General features: G+C 38.5%; 1 protein-coding gene across 3 annotated transcripts; it reads left to right on the forward strand.

Moving 5' to 3' along the window:
* On the forward strand, nt 1-25074 carry dennd4a (DENN/MADD domain containing 4A). Of its 3 annotated transcripts, none has more exons than XM_041997661.1 (30): nt 1-192; nt 4306-4637; nt 4825-5071; nt 5172-5241; nt 5323-5492; nt 6317-6555; nt 6657-6723; nt 6872-6930; nt 7029-7173; nt 7431-7606; nt 7952-8052; nt 8846-9064; nt 9623-9768; nt 9904-9924; nt 11097-11230; nt 14895-15027; nt 15387-15593; nt 15678-15806; nt 15891-16032; nt 17281-17403; nt 17823-17933; nt 18677-19455; nt 19561-19780; nt 20402-20493; nt 20590-20765; nt 21003-21405; nt 21780-21897; nt 22131-22293; nt 22398-22462; nt 23257-25074. In XM_041997661.1, exons 2-30 carry the CDS (start codon nt 4327-4329, stop codon nt 23391-23393), a joined length of 5103 nt encoding a protein of 1700 aa, XP_041853595.1. In that variant the 5' UTR covers nt 1-192; nt 4306-4326; the 3' UTR covers nt 23394-25074. The 3 variants fall into 3 exon arrangements, with proteins under 3 accessions (XP_041853595.1, XP_041853597.1, XP_041853596.1); XM_041997663.1 differs by having other exon boundaries at nt 21006-21405; XM_041997662.1 differs by lacking the exon at nt 1-192 and adding an exon at nt 4095-4098.
* The last annotated feature ends 1060 nt before the right edge of the window (nt 25075-26134 follow it).

Here is a 26134-nt window from a genome sequence, read left to right on the forward strand (position 1 = left end):
TATACGGGTCCGTCTAATCTACAGTGATTTCTTTATATGTTCTAACATTAGCTACTACTAATAGTATTGAAATAGAGGGAATAAAATAAAAACATAAGAAGCACATTAAGGAATAAATATCCATTCTCAACGGGAACCTGGGTATTATTTGGACGTCCACTCTTTTTCGACAAATCATCTTTCCATTGTGATGTGAGTAGATTTTTTCTTTTACTATACATAAGAGGAACCACATTCATTACGAATTTAGATGCTCCTTTAGTCATTTTTACAGTATGTTGGGATCTCAGGTACAATGTTTGCTGTTTGTGATGCGCTTAATGCGAGCCTTTGAATTACCATGCAGATATGGGATTGTTGATTTAAAAAATGTAACCTACAAACAAGTGCAGATGTATTTATAAAATGAATAATTTGATGCTTAATAGCGAGCATCGCTGCCTGTGTGTGGTTTGCTGTGCGCCCATTGGTTGAAGACATAGGGAGGCTTATTTTTATTGCATGTCGTACTGATGCTCTATAAGATGGCTTCTTCAGATGTGGACATAGGAAAAGCCCCTCTGTTGTTGTGGTCGATATATAGTGAGATGATTTTTTTTAAACCATTAGCTTTCTGCAAGTATTCCCGGTGCATGTGATGCTTGTAGGCTGCAGGGCTCTTGAGCGTTTTTCTATTTCCAACACCACCTTGGAGTATGTTCTCCTTCATCGTTCTGCTCTGTTTATTTTGGGTGTGTGTGGTCGCCTCATCAAGCAGGCAGGGTTTCCCCTGTCAAACATCAGGAATGCAAATGGCTGATGAGGGTGAGGGTTGTCTTCATGGCTAAAGGAGAACAGATGCTGAATGAAATAAATGTTGTGGTGGCTCCTTCTTAGGTCAGACTGCTATTCTCCCCCCCTGCTGTTAACACAGCCCTCTAATCCCTGCACACAGCCTGACTGTCACAATTAGAAAAACACAAAGTCATAAATCTTGTTTTAAGTTTAAAGTTTAAAGGTTTGTAGAAATGAAATACATTAAATGTAATTGGGGACACTTACAATAAATATTGAAACAAATTTCAATCTGATCAGGCATATTTTTGCTTTAAAACGTATACTTGTAGTCATCTGTAAACACTTGGGCAGTTCCGTCTCAAAAACATAGCCTCCAGCTGTTAAAATAAACATTTTAACAGCTGCCAGTGTTGTAGAAATGTCTTGTCCCTCTTGTGCAACAAGCAAGGAACATTATTCTGGTTAGCGTCAACTTTGGGAGCAGCTTTTAGTTTCTGGTTTTAGTTTCTAGACCACAAATTGATGTCAAAATGATTCACTTAAAAGGAAAAGAGTTAAACAAAAATGCGATATACATAATATTTGTTTTTCAGTAATACTGTAACTACAAAAATCACTACAAGATGTGTAAAATTGTCACTAGGAGTACAGAATTAGATCTGATGGTCTCAGAAACTGGTTTAAATTTTAGCTTCTTTAAAAAGAAAATCACACTGATTAAACGATGGGGACATTCTGACAGAAGTGATTAACAAATGACCCCTAAGCTGACAGTTTAAGATGACTCATGAACACAGTAGTGTGAATGGAGAAATAGTTTGTTGGCTGGCAAGAAGAGGAAATCCGTCATGTCCTTATATGTAGTGTTATTTAGAAGAAAAGTGTGGTGAATGAAGAGATTGCAGTTTCTGGGGAGACCATGAGTCACTCACTTCCAGTCTTGAGCTAACACAGGGTTGTCCACAATTTTTCAAAAATCAGATCTCAAAAGATTTTTGAAAATGAGTGTTTTAGATCGATGTAATGAACATGAAAAGTTATTAAACACTGTGTAGAAACAACGAGAATGACACCTAACGGGAGACAATCTAGCAGCTGTAATGGATCCAGCAGAATCAAATGTTTTAGAAAATGGGTTTCAGATAATTACAACAACAACCCAGAGAAATGTAATTACACCAACAGATATAAACTGTTATGGCTGTCTTTACACTGTGGTAATTAGGATTTTATTCCCAGACTTCTGAAAAGAATAAAACTGCGATAGTTAATGGTTGTCATTCTAGTTAAAGGTAACCAGCATGTCCTCACAGCATCAGAGGGAGAATTATTCAGTCTTCACTTCACTGCTCACTTTTAATGTTGTTGCTATGGAGAGGATTAGATATAAATTTAGATTTCTGCTTCCTGCTGAGGGAGATGAATAGATGCAATGGATGTCGTTGTAGTTGGAACTGGAGATTACATCTATATTTAATCCAGAACCTTTCAAGTATTGTATGACACATCTGTCCTGCTATCAGATCCACATCTGCAGAGGAGCATAATGTAGGATTCAAGCAATAACTGAGAGCAGGTATTTTATAGATGGGCTGAGATATTATGTCACATTGAGAAGAGACATTTTTTATCATTATATAGAATGGATTGTCAGCAGAGATTATAAGCATTTTTCCTTTATGCATACAATGAACCTGCTTTTAAGTAAACACTGATTATGCAAAATCAGTTATTTGATAGCAAACTTTCCATATTGTATCAAATTATACATTTATCTCAAACTGGTATCTTATTATCATTCCATCTAGGAATCTTTTGGACAAATTAAAATAGAAAATTAATTTATTCCTTGTCTTCAGTGAAAAGAAACAGCAGAACCACATGGAAATAAGACAAGTTTGGTATCAACATTAAACAAAAGAGTCATTCTGTGACATTTTGGACATTTTTGTTTGTTTTATATTTTCAGAATTAGACTGTGCAGCTGGTAATAAATCTTATTTTTACATAGGTGCTTCTACAATTAATATTTGCATAATTTGTCATGAGATGAAGTCTGGTATTTATAATATGACCCAGCAGTGAAGGAGGTCAGGAAAACACCGTAAACACTCTTTCTGAGTCATCAAGCATCCCCATAAGGCTCAACAATCTAGACCTCATATAACTCAAACTAAAGAGCCATCGGCCACTAATGGAAATCTGGACATGAACAAATGACAGTTGAAAGCCTGCAAGGCCATGAGCAGCTTCATGTTGATGAGTCACAATTTGATAAAATTGTGTGCAGTAAACAGGTTTATAAAACAAGAAATATAATGAACAAAACAATGTTTGTGAACTGTTTAGGAAGGTGTTAATTATTTCTAGTAGCAATAATTCTGATCCCTAATTCTAAAATGTTGTTTGATCTTTGACTGGCTGGTCAGAAATTACTCTTTTGGCATGACTGTTGAAATAATTGTGTATCCTTGCATTGGTCTCTAATATATCTTAAGCCTGTGAATGGTGACTGGCTATCTTTCCCATCAAACAGCTGCAGGGAAGAACGCCACCACACAGATACTGTACATTAGCTATAAAACCAATGCTGGCCAAAGTCCTAATTAGGTAAGACATGGTCACAGCTTCCTGTGTGCCAAGGTTCTTACAACTGACACGTCCAACATAGAGGAGGGGGAAACGCTTTCTGCTAACACACGTATCAGAGTGGCGGAAATAATAATCAGCTGTTTGCTAGTGAATGTGGAAGAACCGCTGAAAGAGATAAAGCAGGCTCTTCAGCTGAAGTACAATAAGCTGGCCCAGCATTCAGAGGGCTTTCAGGGCTCCATGCTTTGTGATAAAACCATAACAAGCTGATTCACAAGTTCTTCTACTATTCCTTTCATTTATTGCAACAGTTTTGAGCCCAGAATAAATCTGAACATTCTCGTTACAAACTCAGTAAAAGCTGTTTTCTACACAACAAAGGACCCACACTTCATTTATGCTTGGTTACAGTTCTGGTTCTCACCACACATGCTGTATTTTTCTTTCTTTCTTTCTTTCTTTCTTTCTTTCTTTCTTTCTTTCTTTCTTTCTTTCTTTCTTTCTTTCTTTCTTTTACAGAGACATGTGTTTTATTTTACATAATCAGTCATGGCATATACTGTAGCAAGGTCATTGGACTTGGTGAAATATTGTGTTTTTGCAGACAGGAATGTACGTTAAATGCTTCCAGATGCTCTCATTATATGTTGTTATTTCTTTGGTATAATGTGTATTTGTAGTGTAGGTGGTGTGAAGGATTTCTTTGCTCTATTGTAACTCCATTCTGATGTTTCATGTAACAGTTTGAGCATCAATCATTACTGTTGTACTCATGCATAGACATAGTTTTAGCCAGCTTATGCTGCTCAGCCTGATTATGTCATGATGACAAAAACCGTTGTCTGCTTGTTGTTGTGCTGGTGTACATTTTGTAAAGTGAATATAATGATTAATGGAACCCCTCCCTCCCTACTCCTTCCCTTCTGTACTCTCCAGCCCATAGTTTGGGAATGGGAAATGATGGAGGATAAAGGGCCTCGTGTAGCCGACTACTTTGTGGTTGCTGGCCTCACAGATTCAACCAAGCCTCTGGAAGAGGATCTACACTTTGATGATGCTGGTCCCAAGTCTGTTAAACCCAAAGCCCCCATCACTGATGTCGCTGTGGTGATCCGGTCCCTTGGTGAAGAGGTGCCCCCAGGATTCACCTGTGTGGAAAGCACCCCTTCGGGCCTCTCTGCTGAGCTGAATGGTGGCAGCCTGAGGGGCCCACAGATCTTCTTGTGCTTCAAGAGAGGCAGAGATAAGCCTCCACTGACAGATCTTGGGTAAGAAATAATCCTCACTCACTGACCCTTTACTCACCCAGCACCACTAATCACTTTGCTGCCTTAGGCCACAGTAATCTGCTCTTAAACAGATCCTTTAGCTTGACATCTCTTCTATTAATTTTTATCTAAACTTTCCAGTTTCACAAACCTTATATAAAAAGTGTAACACTGCCTTGTATTTCAGGGTCCTATATGAGTGGAAAGAAAAGCTGAAGCCTGGATGCCACATTGTCCAGACCACACCCTCAGGTCGCCCTGCCAACATCAGCAGCTCATCCTCCCAGCGCATCTACATCACCTACCGCCGGGCCCCAAAGAGTCAGCCTCACACTTCATTGGCTGTCACTGATGTCTGTGTCATAATTCCTGGCAAGGGGGAGACCCCCCCTCATACCTTCTGCAAAGTGGACAAGAACCTCAACAGTAGCATGGTGGGATAGAGCTCCAAAAATATCCACATATATTTAGTGTGTGCATAAACAAAGCAGGTTTTAACTAATCTATGTTGGTTCATTTTTCTCCATTTTACAGTGGGGATCCTCAGTTTACCTTTGTTATAAGAAATCTGTGGCTAAAGCAAATGCAATTGCATACAAAGCAGGTAAACTAGTGTGCAAAATCTTCATGATTTGCCTTTTTTATGTGGGAATCCTTATCTAAACTCTGACTGTGTTGTTCCCAGGTCTATTGTGTAGGTACCCCGAAGAGGACTATGAGTCCTTCCCACTGCCTGAGTCAGTGCCTATGTTCTGTCTTCCCATGGGGGCTATGATTGAATGCTGGCCACAACACACCAAACATTCCTTGCCTGTTTTTTCTACATTTGTACTGACAGGGGCCTCTGGAGAAAAGGTAAAATACCAACTTACATCAGCTTTATCAAAAGCCATATATCACTTTCAGACTTAAGTGCATACAGAAGACACTTATAATTACTAACTGTTATTGGTAAGAAAAACCACTATTCTCTTCAGAGTCTAAGTTTCATTTATATCATCAATAGTTAAGGAGTTCCCCAAAGTTCACATCAGTTTTTGTTTGCCTTTTATTAACCACATTCTGTCTTAATTGCCTCATTTCATCCAGTCTCTCCATTTCCTTTTTCCCCTATGCTCCTCACAGTGCATTAAGATCCCAAATGGATTACCTTGTTGATGAGCTGCAGTAGTATTTCTAAGAATAAGCGACAATTTTAATCAGTTTCTTAACTCTGACTGGAATAAAAATTGGACTAAAATCTGTGTTTGGAATCCTAAAAGGCTGTTAGCCTTCAAAAGCAATGCAGCATAAAAGATTTTTTTTTCTGTTTTTTTGTACAGCTCATCCTCTGAATAATGGATAGCTTATGCACCACTTGGGCTCGGTGTGCAAGTTTAAATGCTCATGTCTTCTTCATTGCAACCTCTTGTTTGCAGGCTAGTCTCCTTGCACTTCATGCCCAGACTGAATTGTTCATTTACTTGAAATAAGGGCCTTCTAAGGACTGAGTAGGATTTATCTAATTCATTATGCAGAAGATTCCCTTACGTTGGTGCCAAAACAACTGACCTTAGTTTACTCTTTCAAAGGACCTTAGGTTAATTTGGAGTTTATCTTTGTAAGACTTTCATTGCAACAGGCATTTCTGTAGTTAAAGTATTGCTTATAATTTTCATCACACTTATATTTGTGTGCAGGTCTATGGAGCAGCTATCCAGTTCTATGAGCCTTACTCTGAGGAGAACCTGTCTGAGCGTCAGCGCTCACAGCTTGGCTTGCCAAGCTCTGATTTTGGACCTGATGCGACCAGAAATGTTTACAGCAACAAGAGCATCTGCTTACTTTCTCATTGGCCCTTCTTCCAGTCCTTCAGGAGCTTTCTCACTTTCCTCTACAGATATTCAATCTCTGGACCACATGCACTACCTATTGAAAAGTTAGCAAGTTTGCAGATTTTTCTTACTTTATTCTGAGTTTTGCAAATAGACATTTTTGATCTTATAGCTTTATTAACATTTTTTTTTAATTTCCTCATAGGCACATCTCTCACTTCATGCAGAATGTGCCATTTCCCTCCACTCAGAGACCACGCATCCTTGTGCAGGTCAGCTTGAAACTGAAAAAAATCACTTTAATTCTGGATGTCTTGTATATTTTGTTGGACATGAACGCTGTTAAACACATTGAAGCCAAAAGCTAAATTATCCGTTGAAGCACAAACCCATTAATACCTTTTTGTTTGTCTTCTACAGCTGTCTCCACACGACAGCCTGATACTGAGCCAACCTGTGTCCTCCCCGCTGCCTCTTAGGTAGGCAGTCATCAATAAACTGCAGGATGATAACATGACAAGTGTCATTGTAGATATACTAATTGTCTTGTTTTTTTCATGTGTTTTTTGTGTGGCAGTGGTGGGAGCCTCTCCACATTACTGCTGAATCTGGGCCCAAAAAATGCGGCCACTCTGCTTGTATTGGCCGTCACTGAACACAAGATCCTGGTTCATTCCTTGCGTCCAGCTGTGCTCACCAGTGTTACGGAGGCTCTCGTGTCTGTAAGTTTTTCATTTTTTTGTTCCTCTTTTTACAATACTAGAGCAAAAAGAGTAACTTTATGTACATAGAGTTATATTAACAAGGAGTGTCTACAATGATTATAAATTTCCTCTGAAAATAAAAATTTTGCATGTAAATTTTTCAAATATGAGAAAGGAAATAAAAAAACAAACTGAGTATGAGAATCCTGCCTTATAATCCCTGCAGTGTGTACTGATAATATTTATTCACTGTACCTCTGTCTCTTCCCTTTTAGATGATTTTTCCCTTTCACTGGCCATGTCCTTACATCCCTTTGTGCCCGTTGGCTCTAGCTGATGTGCTCAGTGCACCATGTCCTTTTATTGTGGGACTGGACTCCAGATACTTTGACCTTTATGTGCCCCCAGCTGATATCAGCTGTGTGGATCTAGACACAAACATCATCTCCCAGTAAGTAATCTCCGACTGAAAGGGGTCTGTAGTAAATGTCTACCGCCAACCTTATTACACCCAGCAAAAAATATTTCTCCTCAGTTTAAGTTCATATCAGTCAGGTCTGAAAGTTTTTCCACAAGGTTATCAGTATTTTTCATTGAGAGCTTCTCTTATGCAATAATTAGAGCTGGAATGTGAAATATTCTTACTGTACGTAGCACACTTGGCTCCCACATCAACTCAAACAGTTTTGTAAAGAGATTAAGTTGTCAGTAATGATATGAGTGGCTCTGTTATATCTTTTTACAATGTTTCTCAACTGTCCTCCCGTGCAATGAAAACCATATGGTGTTCTTTCAGGAAAGAGGACAAGAAGGCTTTAACATGGAAAATCTTGCCCAGGAGGGCTTGCAAACATCTTCTGAATACTCTGAATAAGCTCTATCAGCAGCTCACAGAAGGTGAGTCCAGTCCGATGCTTTGTCATTTTCTAAATGCTTTCATGCATAATTTAAGTTCCCTGCATGAATCTGTTGAGTCAGCTTACTCGGAGACTGCATTTACTCACTGTTACATTTAGCAATTTGTAAGAGATCCTGTATTTTCCATTAGTCACTTTACAGGAACTCTGAATAGGCATAAAGTGTTGCAAACTTTTAAATAGACAAAAGTTTCTTTTTAAGCCTCTCTGTTAATTTCTTTGCCTCTATATGGACATGTGATTTTGTAACAGCCACAACATCACTTATGGACCAAAACAGCACAAGTTTTGAATGTACCAATGAAACTGTGGAAGAAAAAGGAAGGAAGAAACTGCTGCACTGTTGTTGCTGTGCTAGTTTATCAAGCTAATTTTCTGCTGTTGTTGGTGATTGTTGAGGGTAGCGATTGTACCAGTACTTGCTAGTGGAAGTTTTTTTTCCTCCATTCAGATGGGTCAACCCAGTCTTACAATAAAAATATAGTAGTTACGTCTGTTTACATGCCAAAAACACAATATTACAATTCAAAGTTTAAAATCCAGAAATGGAAACATGTAGGCTGTTTTGTCTAGTGTCCACATGGTAGTGTCGGTATGTTGATGCATGAATATTTAAATATATGAGCATAACTATTTGAGCTATTACTAGCCAAAAACTGGCTTCAGTATCAGCTAGAAAAATATGTAGTTGTTATGTGGATAGCAGTCCTCTCTACTGTCTAGTTCTTTATCTACTTACAGATTATGAATCATCACCTCTTTTGCTCTCTCAGGGGGTCATTTGAACCGTGATGATGTGCAGATGGACCACACAATGACTGACAGTGAACTTTATGGTGGAAAAAGCCTTCACACTCTAGAGTTAGAGATCCAGGAAGCCTTCCTTCGTTTCATGGCAGCCATTTTACGAGGCTACCGCTCCTACCTGCAGCCCATTACCCAAGCTCCATCTGAGAAGACTACTGATGCCAGCTCACTTTTTGACCATCAAGGTAAGTTTCAGAAATAAATCCCTGTTGGTTCAATGAATATATATATATTTTTTGTTGTGTTATAAGTTTAGTCAGATAGTGGTTATGTACAATGATGAGTTAAGATCAGACCAAATTTTATAAGGGGAGTATTCTCAGCTTATGTAATCATGAAGGTTGCTTACAAATTGTTGTTTCCCTGCCCCTGTGATTTAGTGAAGGTTAGAGGGTTGAGGTCTGAGTGTTGCTGCTTGCTTCAAAATTTGCCCTAAATCACTGCCGGTGATTTAACTTAAGCCTCAGTGGAAATTAGGCTCTGATGACAATTTCAGAGAAGCAGCTTGATTAATAGCTCAATGTCCCTGCACATCTGTGCTCTTATGCAAACGGAGCAGCAAAGAACAACTTGTTTCATATCACAACATTTATTTCCTGGGATGATGACTAATTGTGCATCTTAAACCTGTTGATGTTTTGTAACAGAATGAGACATAAAGGTCGTTTATTTGTAATCAAAACACAGATACCACAATAATTCCAACTTTTTTGTTGTCATTATTGTTTATTTATTTTCCATAGGTTTCCTGAAGAGCAGAGACCGCTCCCATCAGAGATTTTACACCCTCATGACCAAGACTCAAATGTTCAGCCGTTTCATAGAAGAGTGTTCTTTTGTCAGTGATAAAGATGCCAGCCTGGCTTTCTTTGATGAGTGTGTTGAAAAGGTAAGGTTTACAACTATTCTTTGTTTTATTTATTTATTTTGTAAAACTTTTTTTCTGCCTTGTCTGTTGTTCTGATGTTCTCTCATTTCTGCCTTTTGCTCTTTTTGCTATTTCATTATGGCTCCATCTTGATAGTTATTCACCACTGGGAGCAAGGTAGGCTTGCTTGCTTGCTATTTACTCTAATGCTATGTTCCTTTTTCCCATTACTTTTTTATTTATTTATTTTTACTATAGTTGAAATCCTCTGAGATATGGTCATATTGCACTCATATATAAATTATTTGCAGGTTTCACAGGTTTTATTAACAAAGCTTGTCCACATGCTTTTTTTTACTCTACATTCAAAAGACAAAACAGCCTCCTTCCCCATCCAAAGTAAAAAAAAAAAAAAATCTATTGCAAACTTGTGCAATCAGGAAGTTACATTTACATCCTGCAAAAACAAGTAGATTTCTCGTGTTAATGGACACTGCAGTTATTATTGAGAAGAGGAACCATTGATTCATTCAGCACAATTGCTGCTGACACTGATGACATGAGCGTGATTTAGAAAGAGCTCTTGGGTGTAAGAGGAAGGACAACAAGCGGAGAAGCTCTGAGCAGAATTTAAGTGAGGACAAATAGGTCAGTCAGAATTGGTTGACTGAATCATCCACTTAACTGAGTGGAACAAACCCCATAATTCAGTACTACTGGGGATCTATTCAGCTGCTGCCATAATATTAATGTTTTGTGAAACCTGTGCCTGAGATAAGCTATAATCAATTCAGATAAGCCAAGTGACTGCACATCAGTGTGGAAGGGTTTTTTGATATCCCGTATAGCTATTTTGAGCTGGTTTTTATCTACCTATGTTGCTGCTGTTCTTCTCTGAAAGGCAGGCAGATATGTTTTATAAAGTCTTCTCTAAACGTCAGATAGGAGCTAAAGCTAATGTGGCAGTTTAGTGTCTAGGACTGCTGCCAAAGGGGCACAGTCAAATGGTTTCATGTCTCTAGAGCAGCATGGCATTCATTTTGTCCAGGTCACTGCAGCCTAGTTCCATTTAGTCTTGGAGGATTCATGGGACCAAGTCTCTGCTTTGGCAGTGCCCTTTAGATTAATGGAATTGGGACAAATGCCATATTTCTGATGTAGCCATGGGTTCATTACTGACAGCTGTCTGCTCTGACTGAGCCTCATATTCAGTTAGGTCTGAATTCTCATACTGTATCAGATATCAGTGACCCTCAAGGCAACTTGTACATCTGTAGTTTTGTATTCATCATAATGTTAAGTGGAAAGATGAATAACAATGGCAAATATATGCTTCTTTTTCAAACCAGATGGACAGTGACCGGCCAGAGGACACCAGACTTATTGAGTTGGATGAATCCCATCGCAGTGAGCACACTGTCTATATCAACCCTCCAGAGCTGCCTCCTCTACCTCAAGGAGAAGAGCATCCTCTCTGCTATAGGTATCACACTGCACATCGATCACTAAATAACACTCACAATACAAACCGTTTCTTTCTTCTACTCTGTACCACTGGGTGGAAAGAAACGCTTCTCCTTAGGGATAGGCTTGGCATAAATTCTCTGTTGTTGAAGACTTTGTCACTGCTGCTGGGGTGTGTGATTATTTTTAGCCGGAACACTTTTGGATTTGCATATTAATGCTAAGCTTCAGAGCAAAACTATGGCACATATTATTTGCTTTGCTGGTAGTTTTTAGCAACCCGTCCATTTTATGTGTTACAGTTTATCGACCACCAAAGCCTCCATCCTGTTTTATTCAAGAATTCTCTGACTTTTTAACATTTATACACTCAAGTCATGACAAAATTTTAATAACTGGTGATTTTAATCTACATATTTTTAACAGCTCTGATCCTTATGGAAGAGAGTTTTTAAACCTTTTAGACAGCATGGATTTCAAACAACTCGTCACACAGCCGACTCATAACAGAGGACGCACCCTGGACTTGGTCATTACGTATGGCCTGTCCACGGGTGTGTCCTCTGTTGTTGACCTGGCTGTGTCTGACCACTACTGTGTGTTTTTTAACATCACCAGTTTTAGGCAGCGGGAGGCCCCAGTGAGAACTGTGAGGAAGCGATATATTACTTCTGAAGTGGCTGCAAATTTTATTAACATTTTACATCATACCTCTGCTCAGTTTTTACCTGCATCCAGTGATTTTATTGTTGATCATTTTAACTGCAAACTTAAATCCGCTATTGATGCTGCTGCTCCACTAAAAACAAAATCTATAAAAGGTAAACCCAAATCACCATGGATAAATGAGAGCATCAAAGAAATAAAAAGGAAATGCAGGAGAGCCGAACGAAAATGGAGAAAAACTAAATTAAACATCCACTTTGAGATTTTTCATGAACAACAGTACATCTATAATAATGCAGTAAAACAAGCAAGAACCCTCCATTTTTCAGACCTTATTGCACAAAATAAAAATAACCCCAGATTCCTTTTTAGAACAATAGATAATTTAATAAACACAGATTTTAATAAGTCCTCCATGCCAGCATCAGAGGCTGCATGTGAGGACTTTTCAGACCACTTCAGAGGTAAAATCAGTGCTATCAGATTGAATCTTTTATCTCAACAATATGTTGATTTTAACATATCTGAAGCATTTTTACCGGAGGAAACACTGGAGAGTTTTGTCCTGGTTGATGCAAAGATGCTTGGTCGGGTTTTCTCCCAGCTAAAGCCAACTACCTGCCTTTTAGACCCAATTCCCACATCTCTTTTAAAAAGGTTTTATGGTTTCTTTGAGCCTGAGCTTTTAAACATAGTAAATTACTCTCTTCAGACGGGTGTCTTCCCATCTGCCTATAAAACAGCGGTGGTCAGGCCCCTTCTGAAGAAGAGTAATTTAGACCCTAACATTCTTGATAACTACAGACCTGTATCCAACTTACCGTTTTTAAGTAAAATGATTGAAAAAGTTGTTTTTAGCCAATTAAATGAGTTTTTAAATGAACAAAGTATTTCAGAAAGATATCAATCTGGTTTTAGGATGAACCACAGTACTGAGACGGCCCTCTTAAAGATTGTTAATGACCTTAGGTGTAACTTAGATGCACAGAAACTTTCTGTTCTGGTGCTGCTGGATCTTAGTGCCGCCTTCGACACAGTGGATCACCACATTTTAATACACAGACTCAGAAGTATGGTGGGCCTCTCAGGCACTGTTCTTAAATGGTTTTACTCCTATCTCACGGATCGTAAATTTTTCGTAAGTATGGATACATGCTCCTCAGGAATCCATGAAATGCAGTGTGGGGTTCCCCAAGGATCAATTTTAGGCCCAATACTTTTTAACCTGTACATGTTGCCACTTGGGGACGTGATCAGGAGACATGGCGTTGCTTTTCACAGCTATGCTGATGATACGCAGCTTTACATCGCTGTGTCTCCTGATGACCTAGAACCAGTTAACACCCTTTTAAACTGTATTTTAGATATCAAGTCATGGATGGCAGAGAACTTCTTACAGCTCAACCAGGACAAGACTGAGGTTTTAATTATCGGTCCTGAAGACAAGAGAGGGAGCATCTCATGCAAACTACAAGACTTTAAACTTTCTCAGTGTGTGAGAAATCTGGGTGTTCTTTTTGACTCTGAGCTGAACTTTACTCCACACATTAGAAATGTCACAAAGACAGGCTTTTATCATCTTAAAAACATCGCCAGAGTCCGCCCGTTTCTCTCTCTTGCCAGCACGGAGGTGCTGATGCATGCTTTTATTTTTAGTAAATTAGATTACTGTAATGCCCTGCTCTCTGGTCTTCCCAAAAAGAGTACTTCTAGCTTGCAGTTACTCCAGAACTCAGCGGCACGAGTTCTGACGAGGACCAGGGGGCGGGAACACATTACACCAGTTTTAAAATCGCTGCATTGGCTCCCCGTGCGTTTCAGGATTGATTTTAAGGTTCTCTTACTTGTTTATAAATGTCTTAATGGTCTTGGGCCTTCTTATTTATCTGACCTGCTTTTAGACTATAAACCCTCGCGGACCCTGAGGTCCTCTGGTACCGGCCTTTTGGTCATTCCTAAGGCGAGGACCAAAACACATGGCGAGGCCACATTCCAATATCGTGGCCCTCGCCTGTGGAACGGCCTGCCAGAGGGCCTCAGGTCTGCAGAGACTGTAGATGCTTTTAAAAAGAGGCTCAAGACACATCTTTTTAGTTTAGCTTTTACTTGAACTTCTTAATCATTTAGTTATTTGACTAACAATATTATTAGTTTATTTATTCAGTTATTTTAATTAATCTATTTATCCATTTTGTCTATTTTTATCACTTATCATTTGTATCTTGGTCTTAAATTGACTTTTTAATATATATTAATTTTCTTTTATTGTTCTTATTACGTTGATTTATTTATGCTCTTTTAAGTATCTTATACTGTGTTTTATTTTCAGCTTTTATCTTTTTTATCTTTTATCCTCTAGCTCCGGTGTTCCCTCATGGGGATCCTCCACATCGTGGGCTGTCTCTCCGGCCTGCAGGGTTGTCGCTGCGGGGGTCGACATGGACGGGATGGCTGACGGGCCCTGCATTGCAGTCCTGTGGCTGTGGTGGGGGCCCCCGCCTGCCCCGATCCTGTCGGCTCCTGTGGCGATGGCCTCTGTGGTTGCTGGTGGGGCGCTCATGGTGTGGATGGGTCCCCAAGGTATTGCTTCCTCACAGTGGTGTCAAGCCAATCGTCTTTTATCTTGTCTTTTAGATCTCTCTCTCAAACTTTGTTCTTAAACCGTTTCAGTTAAAGAGACAGGAACTAGAAGGAATAGTTTTAATTCTCTGAAAGAAGAGTTGCATCATCTGTTTGTGTTGTGTGTTTGCGCGCTTGGGTGTGTGTGTGTGTGTGTGTGTGTGTGTGTGTGTGTGCGTGTGTGAATGTGTGTGATTCAAAATGTAAAGTAGATAGCATTTGTGTTATTCTACTCTTACATTTTTAATATATGTTTTTACATTGTAAAGCACTTTGTATTGCATGATAATGTATGAAAAGGGCTATACAAATAAAGTTTGAATTGAATTGAATTGAATTAATGTGGGTTTGGTATCGAATACTGTTAATCTTACAGTGAGTATGTCTTTTTTTTGCAGCTACTCTGGTTTCCCTGTGCTGAATGCTGAGCTCCTGGAGCCACTGGAGATACAAAATCTGTCATTGGCAAGCATTGCCTCACGTCACAGCAACCCAGCCAGCCCCACAGCCATCTTTAGACGCTCTAAACAGGTCAGCCATATACACAGAAAAATTGCATAATATAGAAAGCTGTAAATACCATTATATGTAACTGAAAACCTAGAAATGAGTGAAAAGGATGTACAGTTACAGAGATATAGACCAATATTTTCCCCTCATAATCAAACTTTTTTCCTCATTTCTTTTTCTGATCAAGAAACCATTTAGATAACAATCAGGAATTCTGGCCAGATTTAATATTCAATTATATTCTTGTTGAGCCTGATTGTGGTTTAAGGTTATTTCTTTGCTGCTCTTTTGTACACAGGGACATGAAAGGGTATGAAAGCAAAATGCAAATCTGGCTGGTAACATGAATAAATCTCTTCATGTGTGCTTTCTAATTGCAGGAGATCAAATCAGCTCAGAAGATGGCCAAAACATACTCATCTATGCCACAGATGTGGTCCAAGTGTCTGCTGCGCCACTGCTTTGGCCTGTGGTTTATCTGCCTGCCAGGGTTTGTGGGCAGCTGCCACTCCAAGGTGCGAGCTTTGCGCACAGCTTATGATGTACTGAGGAAGATGCAAGACAAGAAGCTGCATGCTCCAGATGAGGTAAGAAACCACTATAAGTAAGAAAACAACAGTATTGTTTAAATATGCTTTCCTCTTTTTTCACCTTGCTGGTTTCTGTTCAAGGTGTGTTACCGTGTGCTGCTGCAGTTGTGTGGCCAGTATAGCCAGCCCGTATTGGCAGTAAGGGTGTTGTTTGAAATGAAGAAAGCTGGAGTTCAGCCCAATGCCATTACTTATGGGTACTACAATAAGGTAAGTGGTGTTGGTATAAACACAAGTAGAATTAAGCTAATTTGACTCCACATTAAAACTGTATTTTATCATTGTTTCCTTTAGGCAGTGTTGGAGAGCACTTGGCCCTCCACCACCAGAGGAGGCTACTTTCTGTGGGGAAAGCTAAGGAACGTGATCCTAGGTGTGGTCCAGTTCAAGCAAGCTGGGAGAAAACAACAGACACATAGAGACGCCCAGCTTTCAGGTGAGAACACTCAACATACCAACTTAATGAAGCTGAGTTATTTATTTATTTATTCATTTTTAACTAAATCTGATACTTGAAAAACCCTATATCCAAAGATAATTTAAACCAGAAGCATTATGGCTATTTTTTGTTTCACTGCAATCGTTAAAATAAACATTAAGAGTCCACAGATTTTACTGTTTCTTTAAGTGAAAACAAATTTTTGAAGAAAGTGTAGTTTAAACTGAGCTTCCTTTATATTTCTCACATATGCTTTTTCAGAAAGTTACATGTAGTGCCACTAATATGACAGTTGTACTAAAATAAATTAAATTATACATTTATACACCAACTAATCCAATCCTATTGTGATAACAACAAAATGTTTGCACCTGTATGGTAATTAAAAATAGATGAAACATAAAAATGTGTCATTTATTCATACTAACCTTGTAAGATGTTAGGTTCAATAGTAATTACTTTATAAAATATGGTCAAATTGAGTAAAGCTTTATCATGCTAATATGTTTTATTTAATTGCGATTACTTGGTACTGAATCCATACAAATGAGTGTGATCCTGAAAAAGCATTTGATTTTTAACATTCATCCCAAGTCTGGCTTCCTCCAGCACTTATTTTTCCCAGCCTCCATTTCTTTAATGACACTGTTATGTAATGATAATTAAACAGCGTGAAGAGGTTTTCCTCCCCAGCAGTCTCAGTTCACAGGTTGCTTTTGATGACACATTCCTAATTTCTGACAACAAACCAGTCTCTAATTTCCATAATGACATTGTGTGTGGTGCATCTAATGAAAACACAATGCTTTACACCATAAACTGAGTAATCAATTCTGTGTTGTAATGTTGATTTTGATTTGATTTATTCAGCAAAGTGAAAGCTCTAGACTGGAAACATGATCATGTATATGAAGCATGTTTTGTAAGTTATTTCAGTGAACATTCTTATCTGAATTCACAGTTTGTGGAATGCAAAAAAATAACTCAAAGTAACTCCCTCATTTCCCTCTAGTAAATAAGACATAAAATCTTTAAAATAAGACATAAATCTTTAAATGTTTTGTCTCATTCAATCGTGAAGATAACTGGATGTCATTCAGAACATTCCTATGTCTTTGCAGTGGGTGATAACTTTTACAACACGGTTCAGAGTGTTTATATGTTGGTCTCATGTGAGTAGGGCTGCTGGTATTCTGTCATTTGTTTAACTTCTCATCCACTCTTTCTTCTCTTATCTCCCTCTAGACGGCAGTGATCTCGACACAGTTAGTCATGGCAGTTTGGACAGTGCTAACGACTCTGTCGAACGCACTTCCATTGACACCGACTTCACTAAAATGGACTCCAGTGATGATGGATTTAGCACAGGTATGAATATGCATGAGAACATCTCATGCATGGCTGTTCTCATCTCTGGTACTTAAGTAAATTATTAGAGAATGATTCAAGCTGCAAAAGAACATGTTTGTGTCTTTTTTTGTAGTTTGACCTTGTGAATATAATTCAGGTTTTGAAGACTTGTTTTCTTTCCTGCTTATCTTGCATTTCTATTCTGGTAATCTGGTAACACTGCATACTGTAAGATGTTAGCAATGTCACTACATTCTTTTGAAGAAAACCTCTCTGATCAGCTGTCTCTTATGAAGCATCCAGGGGGACTAATAGCACACTTTAATGCACTCAGCTTACTCTAAATGAAGAAAAGAAACAGTGAGGGGAAATATTAAAATAATACCTAAGAGAAATGTGAAAAATACTCAGAAGAGTAAAGCATGTATTTTTTTCAGGTGGGCAGTCTGACCAAGGTTATGATTCCTTGTCCAAAGAGGAGGAGAGGTTGTGCAGCAGGGAAAGTGACAACACGCCACCAGTGGAAGACAAAGGGCTGAGGCAGTCCAGTAAGTTGTCGATAGCTTTTTACTTCTGTTTTCCATTTCATGACCAGATCTGCAGCATGAGTCAGCTTAGAGCAAAATTAATCTGAAGAATGATATCACAGTGTGGGTGTAAAGTATGCCGTGTCCATCTATTCGCTGTTATATTTAGTTGTTTTTTAGGAAAAGATTCTTGTAATGGATGTGTTATATAAACCAGTGATTGTTTGGTAATGGTTTTGGATTTAGGTGCAAAACATGTTACTTTTCTTTCTCTGTACTGGTCTTCTTTATGAGTAGTCTTCACTGATTTGCCTGGTAGCTCATTATATGTTTAAATGGTTATTACTTTATGTTTTGGCATAGAATACAAGACATTGTCACTCTCAGATGAACACTCGTCTTTTGACAGCCCACACAGCTGCCAGGTTTTCTTTCCTCCTTCCTGCTGAAATAGGCTCATGTTAGCATGAACAGCTTCACACCAGCAACACTGAATAATTTATAAAATCTAGCAGTCAGTCTTTTGCAATAACAAAATTTGTAATTTAAGAATTCTGCAAGTATACATTACTGATAGACTCACACTGACTGGCCAAATGTTCAAATTGTATTTTTGCATGCCATTTTTTATGCAAATTATCATTTGATTGATGTTCCAACAAGAAACTTTGTTTGTTCTACTAGAGGCTGCAAAATCAACAGATACCAATTTATTTAGAGAGATTGTCAAGATGTGACAATGTGAAATGTTTTTTTCTTCACAGGCAGTGGAAGCAGGGTGGTTTCCAGTCCATTTACTGACATGCCTTCATGTGGAGTTTTGCCAAAGACAGAGCGGCCCAAATCTTTAGACTTGTCTGGTGGACAGGGATTTGTGAGGCTCAATGTCCCTTTTCTCAGCTCAGCCAAGCATCATCATCACCCCACCACTGACAGACTGCATGGAGTGGAGGAAGAGGATACAGAGACTGATAAACAGAAACCTTTGGTGGAGAGGAGTGCCAGCTGCAGTGCTGGAACAGTAAGAAGGACAGACGTCGAGACAGGGCTTGATCCCCTGTCACAGATGGCTGCAGAAAAAGAATGTGACAACAGCAGCACACCCAACACCAACAGAAATCTCATAGAGGAGATTGAGATGTACACGAACGGAAACAGTCCTCTGAGCAGCCGCACACCCAGTATGGACCTACAGAACCCTTCAAGCCCATTGTTTTGTTCCAGCTCATCTGCTCACACTTCTCCTCAGTCCTCCGTCATGGTCCGTTCCAATACTCACCTCTCGCTACCTGTCAGAGCCAGGGAGAGGCTAAGACCATCGCCATCTCTTCCTCTTGGTATGTGTAGCAAAGACAGGGAGAGGCCTTCCTCTCTGGTTTCACCATCATCTCCTACTCCTTCCACCTCATCGTTCTCTATGGATTCACTGTTGACCCCAACTCTTGACATCTTCAAAAGCAGTGTAATATCAGCAGGGAAGGGTGTGGCTGAGAAGGCTAGTCGCCTCTACTCACGCTTATCTTCTCAGACTTCATTAACACAGGTTAGATGCGTGATAGTTTCATAAATGTTTTAGCACAATGCTAAGAAATGGCTCTGAGAAAAGCTCCAACAAAGTGACTAAATTTTTCTTCCTTGTACCCTGCAGGACGCAAACTGTGACCGTATGAGTGTTTCATCCCTGACCTCAGCAGAGGCAGAATGTTCCTCACTGCTCGATAATGACTCCTGTCTAGACCCAGATGGATTTACTTCCCCCCAGCATGGGAGTGTGTCCCGGCTCAGGAGGAGCCCTGTTGGGGCTTACCATACTAACCTTGGCAGCCCCAGCAGCCCAAACAGAGTGTTCAGACACAACTCCTTCTCTGGTTTGTTGCACATCCTTTTATCCATATGTGCATGTAATACTGTTGCTGCAAAGCTGCTAGTTTTCTGTCTAGCATTTATATGCGAACATTTTTTTTTTAGATTTAAAGAGCATTCAACAGTTCTTGATGAAAGCATCTCTGATGTAAATATTCATAGCTTACGCTCTTGCTTGTTGCGTCCCTGTTATAACTGCACCCTTGTTTTGTCATGAGCAAAGACACTTCTTGACAATCTAAATTTAGATTAAGAGTAGGGCTCAGCAATGGAAAGAGCTGAGTGTTGTTCTGAGGGAAACTAGGCCAACAGGCATGAGGGCAGATTCAGTATGTAGGCTTTTCTGCACCCAGCCACAGGCCTAGGTTAAACATCAACACGTGGACATGCACACGTGTGAACACATTCACAGGAATATACTCAGACACACAAATTATGAGACACAGATTCACCGAACCTACCTCACAAAAACAAAGCATCCAATCATTGCTGGCTTTAATGAAGAGTTTGCTGTTTCTTCTCTGTAATCTACTTTCTTTTTGTTTATTAACAGGTACATATGCTACAGCATGTTAAATCGTGGCTTGCCTCGTGTCTCTAATTGTATAATTTCCTACTGTATTCAGGTGGTTTGGCACTTCCATCAAAAGCTCCTCACACTCCAGATTCCTCCCCTGATGTCAGCCGCTTCCAACCCACCCTTAATTACACTATAGAGGTAAGATACTTTCATATAAAATCCCTCAAAAGACATTGATCTGTAGCGAGACTCAGCCTGTAGTAATTGCTCTTTCCTCCCTGATTTCTTCTGAAGGTGCTGATGTCTAGCTGCTCACTTTGTAAGACTTGTGACTGTCTGGTGTATGATGAGGAGATCATGTCAGGCTGGACAGCAAATGACTCTAACTTAAACAGCACTTGTCCTTTCTGTGGCACCGCCTTCTTGCCTTTCCTCAATGTAGAAATCAAAGATCTGAGACCACAAAACAGGTAAAATATTACCAGTATGACTAGACTTCTTCTGTGTCTTCCTTACCCATCTGTCATCTTAAGCTGAATTCAGTAGTAATGACAGGTGTAATATCTTTGATCTCTTACTCTTGATCCTATTTAACAAGTTGTGTTGCTGTTTTCTGAACAAGCACTGGTGCACACATAGAGAGAAACAAAAACAAAACATCTTTTATCACTGTGGCCTTTTTAATACTGATCCACTCTGTGTCTCAGCAGGTCCTCTATGAGAAGTAATCCAGTTAAAGAGGAGGACATGTCGGCACCACTCAGTCCTGAGGCCAAAATGTCTGCAGCAGACTGTCTGCAGACGTTGCCATCTGCAGGTCCCCCGCAGAAGCTGGAGAACAGTGGAGGTACTGGGATGACTGCACCAGCTTCTGCTGCAGTATCTTCCACTGATCACGTAACAGTGCCCTACCTGAGCCCTCTAGTTCTGTGGAAGGAGCTGGAGAGCCTGCTGGTGAACGAGGGTGACCAAGCCATTTCCAACCCAAGTGTTGTCGACCAACACCCCATCGTTTTCTGGAACCTTGTTTGGTACTTCAAAAGGCTGGAGCTACCAAGTAACCTGCCTGCGCTTATTCTGGCTTCTCAACACTGTAGCAATGAAGACCAGGTATGTATGTATGTCTGAGTTTGTGAGGAAACTATTATTTTATCATCTCTTTTCTAAAGTAATAGTTTCATATTTTGGAACACATATTCTTTCTTACTCTTGGCAGTGAAAAATATCAATAGATGTCTTTCATGTCTGGAAACGTAGTAAAGCTAAAATTGATTTTCATTTTCCTAATATACTAAGAAAACATTTTTAGCTAGGTTAAACTGGGACTTTGGCGCCTCCTGTTGTTAGAAAAGAAACAATGGCATTAGACATAATGTAAGAAAACATCACTTTAGCTGTAATTAAACATTTTTAAAGAACTAACTTCCACTCATAAGATTTGATGCAATATGGGATTAATCTTCTTCAATTTTGACCCCCTCTAGACCTCTCACATCATTTCATCTGAGGACAGTAAGCAGGTGCTTGTGAGGATTATGTGGGACAACTTAAAGTTGCACCAGGACAAAGTTCAACCCTGCTACGTCCTGTGGAACACACACTGTGAGTATATACAGCATTTGTTTTATTCTGTTAAACTGTATCACAAAAGTTGACATAACCTTCAGAAAAGTGTTCAGCTAATAAGGTGAGGTATCTACATGCATATTAAATACTGCATATTACAGAAGTAGAACATCATACCTAATTCAGTTTTTTATCAGTGCTTTCAGAGTTTGGTTTGAGTGATGAATGAGCCTTTGATCAGGGTGACTTTTATTTCTGTGTCTTTGCAGGTGCCAACTCCTTGATCCGCTCAGGGCTGTGTGAAGAAGGCCAGCTTTTCACAGTGGAGCTACTGCAAGGCTTTGTGAGGAGCATTAAAAAGAGTGACGTCTATCAACCAATGAGCCAGATCATCCAGCTGTTAGGGCCTGAGTTAGGTTTTAAGAGACAAAGGTAAGAGAGGAAAAATATTGTGTTCATTGTGTGTATAGTTTTGTCAGAAGGATTAATGAGTTTGGAAATCCTAACTTATTTTTTTCTTCCATCTCCGAACAAAGGAGCCTTTACAGAGACTTATTGTTCCTTACTCTGGTCGCTTTGGGAAAGAACAACATAAATATCAGTAAGTTATAAAAAAAAAAAAAAACTGACATTCTCTTATTGCTCTTCTCTTTGTACTGACAGGACAAAAGTGCAAATTATGTTAATATTATAAACCCCAATTTAATTTTTGTAGTTTTTTTTTATTTGAGGCTTAACATAATCTGAACTTATACAGTAACATTCTCTAAGCACTCTGATTTTTGTGTTAATTAGCTCATTTTAAGATGCTAACACATTAACAAAAGTTTGTAATTTGTTTAAATCTTATTTTGGCTTGACAATGGCATGTTAGCAATAACGCTGGCATCTAACTCTGCTCTGTCATGGTGGAAGGGCACATTTAAGCTATTTGTACTTAACACTTCACCCTCACTAAATTTCAAAGGCAAACACTGTACTTTTTACTGCACTGTGGCAGAAACCACTTACTTTTAAGTTTACTTTTGCAATTTGGTTTTAACTTTTTTTTTAAAGTTTTGTTTATGATTTTGTCTTATTAAATATGATGCACTGCTGCAAATTAAACTATTAATGTTTTTAGTGCAATTATACCTCTAAATATCTCCAGACATAAAATGTAACTTCTCTTAAGTAAATTTTAGGATTACAATGCAGGAATTCCACTTCCAAATGACTATCTGTTTACTGTTCTTCTTTTTTTAATATTCTTTTTTTAGGTGTAGTATTGGTTTACTTTTTCTACTGCTGATGCTCTAAGCAGTGTATCAGAGTCATTTGCATGGATGTTATCTTTCAACAGACTGACTGTGATATTTACTTGCATAGTCAGCTTAATTTTGTATCTCATTGCAGATGCTTTTGACCGGGAGTACAGGTTGGCCTATGACCGCCTCACCCCCAACCAGGTTAAACTGACACACAACTGTGACCGGCCCCCCGGAGCAGGGGTCATGGAGTGCAGGAGAACTTTTGGAGAACCTAGTTTGTGAACTGTTGTCTTTTTAATTTACCCTTCAAGCCACAGTCACTGCTGCTGTTATGTGGGACTGCTCTTCAGACTCAGGACCAGCTCACCTGACTTGGACATGAAGCTCTTATGAAGCACAATGGGAAAATTCCACTATAATGTAAAGCAACTGCCACAAGTTTCTAGCACTGTCAGAGCTGAGAGGTATGACGTGACGGGCCTTGTTCTTGTAAATAATTAGAAAATCTATCATATTTTCAGTACACCTGTAGTAAAATGTTTGTACAGTTATTATACAGAATATTTTATGATTTTATTTCTGTTGAAGCAGTGAATAAGTATGTAAAAGGTACATGTATGATCACATTGTTGGATTTCCTCATTGGTCCAGGTGACCTTGTTCAGACTGTTGTTACGTGTGTGTGTGTGTGTGTGTGTGTGTGTGTGTGTTTGTATAATATGTACTTACTTTTAGGGTTTTTGTTTTTTTCAAAAAGCACTTTGATAGGATGAGCTCTTTATTCTGAGGTTACATAACTCAGTGGCCCAGGAGTCATATTTTATTTGGCAATTGCAGGAGTTACTGTCTCTGTCTGATAATCCAGCTACATCCATTTAACAAAAGTAAATGCTTTTCTGCTAATGTGCACCCAGTTAACCTGATATGACCCTGCTCACATACCTGAACACATTGAAGTAGATGGTCACAGATTATAAAACATTATACTGGTTCTAGACCAAAAAGGGACCACTCAATAAATATATATTTATATGCACAGTGTTTATTTGTTTACCCTTTTTTCCACAATGTATCAAAAAAGCCCAAACAGGAATAATGTTTGTGATTTATTTACAGATTTTTAAGTAATAGCCCTTAAAGTTAGGATTCAGTTATTTATATATTATATGTGACCACCAAGAACACCCTGTAAAAACAGTACAATCAAACTAATAGTGGAAAAATGTTTTCTTTTGTTCTGCCAACATTTCTTTGTGATAAAGAATTAACTGACATGTTGATGCATCCTGAAAAATGTACAGCATATTTGGTTATTGTATTTTGTATACTTTGTTTTTGGTCTTCACCGTGTGGTGTAGCTGTCAGTTTTAGATATTTGGACAACTGTGTACTGTTGAATATAACTTACAAAGAGAGAGAGAGAGAGAGAGAGAGAGAGAACATTTTAACCACTTACTGTAAATGGCTGCCTTTTTTAAAACAGATATCAGTGCAGGTTTCTTTGCACTGTGGTTAATAAAATAAATGTCAAAGCTCTGCCTGCCCAAATTTAATATCACTTAAAAACAAGTGTCACGGTTTTGTGTCTTGATATTGTCGTTTACTAAAATCTGCCTAGATTACATTTATATTGTCCTGATTACTGGAATTCACAATCATTTGTATTGATGAAATGCTGGATTAGTTAAGGCTGTGTGCTTGGAAGTAAACACCAATCTCACAGCATGTAAATCTGCAATTTACCCACTTTGTAACAAGTGTGTGAAAACCACTGGTAACCAAAACATGATTTTATGTCTGTGTTGTTTACACTAACTGTCAATTTGAACAATGTTTCTGATGTATTGTTTATCATTTGTAACACAGATACAGATTTGTATGATTTTTACATAAAAAAGAAGTCAAATTTCCCTGGCTGGATCTATAATTTTCTTGCATTTAATGAATAAACACACTTATCCTATGGATTTCAAGTGTGATTATTTTCAGCTTTACATTTAATAAAAACTCATTTCAAGCAAGCTTCGGATCTCTAGAATAGTTATAAAACAATAATTGGTGCATTTGTATTCTTACAGATTGTACAAAATTCACATTAAGAAACCTACATTTTTCCAGATGTGCACATACTTCTACTCCGAGACCTCTACTTTCTTTTTTCTTTTTTTTTTCGTTCTTTTTGTAAAAAGAGAAAATATCATGTTATTATGTGTCTGTATCCACTCTCAAACTGCACAATCTATGCACATTAGTTCTACATCTCCTGGTGTAATATAAAAATAAATATAAAAGCTGCCTTTGTCACTAAAAGTATGTATTAGTTTCTAGAATTTGCTGTAGGTTTATTGCTGCTGACATACCAGACATGTCACTTGTAACAATCGCTTTCTGAACGATTTCTACAGACAGTTATGTGGAAAAAAGTAAGTACATCTCATGGAAGTAAATATCTTGACAAATATCAGCAAGCAAACATTTCATCCTCTTTGAAACAGCGTCTCTATGGGAGATGGAGGAGGTGTACTCTAACAAATAGCCTAAAAATGTGCATTCATTGTCATTTTTATAAAATAATAAAAAGAGAAGTTTAATAATCACGGTGTAAGTGCACCTTTATGTTACTTTAACCTTCAAATCCCTAAAATTAGAATCTGGAGCTCTGAATTAGATGCAAGTTATTAGAAACTAATTATCAGCTAACAGGTAGAAACTTTGTGATATGTCAAAAGTCATCTACAATCTATGTCCTCTTTTTATAAAAGCGCTTGGTCATCATGTCAAGCTCTAAAAACTCTCCATGTAGTTAAGAAAAAAGGTTGGTACAGTCAGAGCTGGACAGCGCTGGTTTAAGTACATCACTACAAAATAAATCATTTACAAGTGGAAAATAAAAATACTGACCCACTGCCAAACCAGAGCAGACTATCTGATGCAATTAAAAGACCAAGTTAAAGATAATATGATAAATAAACTCAAATATTGTGAGTATATGTAGGTAGTGTGTTAACTCTTTTTGTAAATGC

Source organism: Melanotaenia boesemani, chromosome 10, assembly GCF_017639745.1.
Source record: "Melanotaenia boesemani isolate fMelBoe1 chromosome 10, fMelBoe1.pri, whole genome shotgun sequence".
NCBI lineage: Eukaryota > Metazoa > Chordata > Actinopteri > Atheriniformes > Melanotaeniidae > Melanotaenia > Melanotaenia boesemani.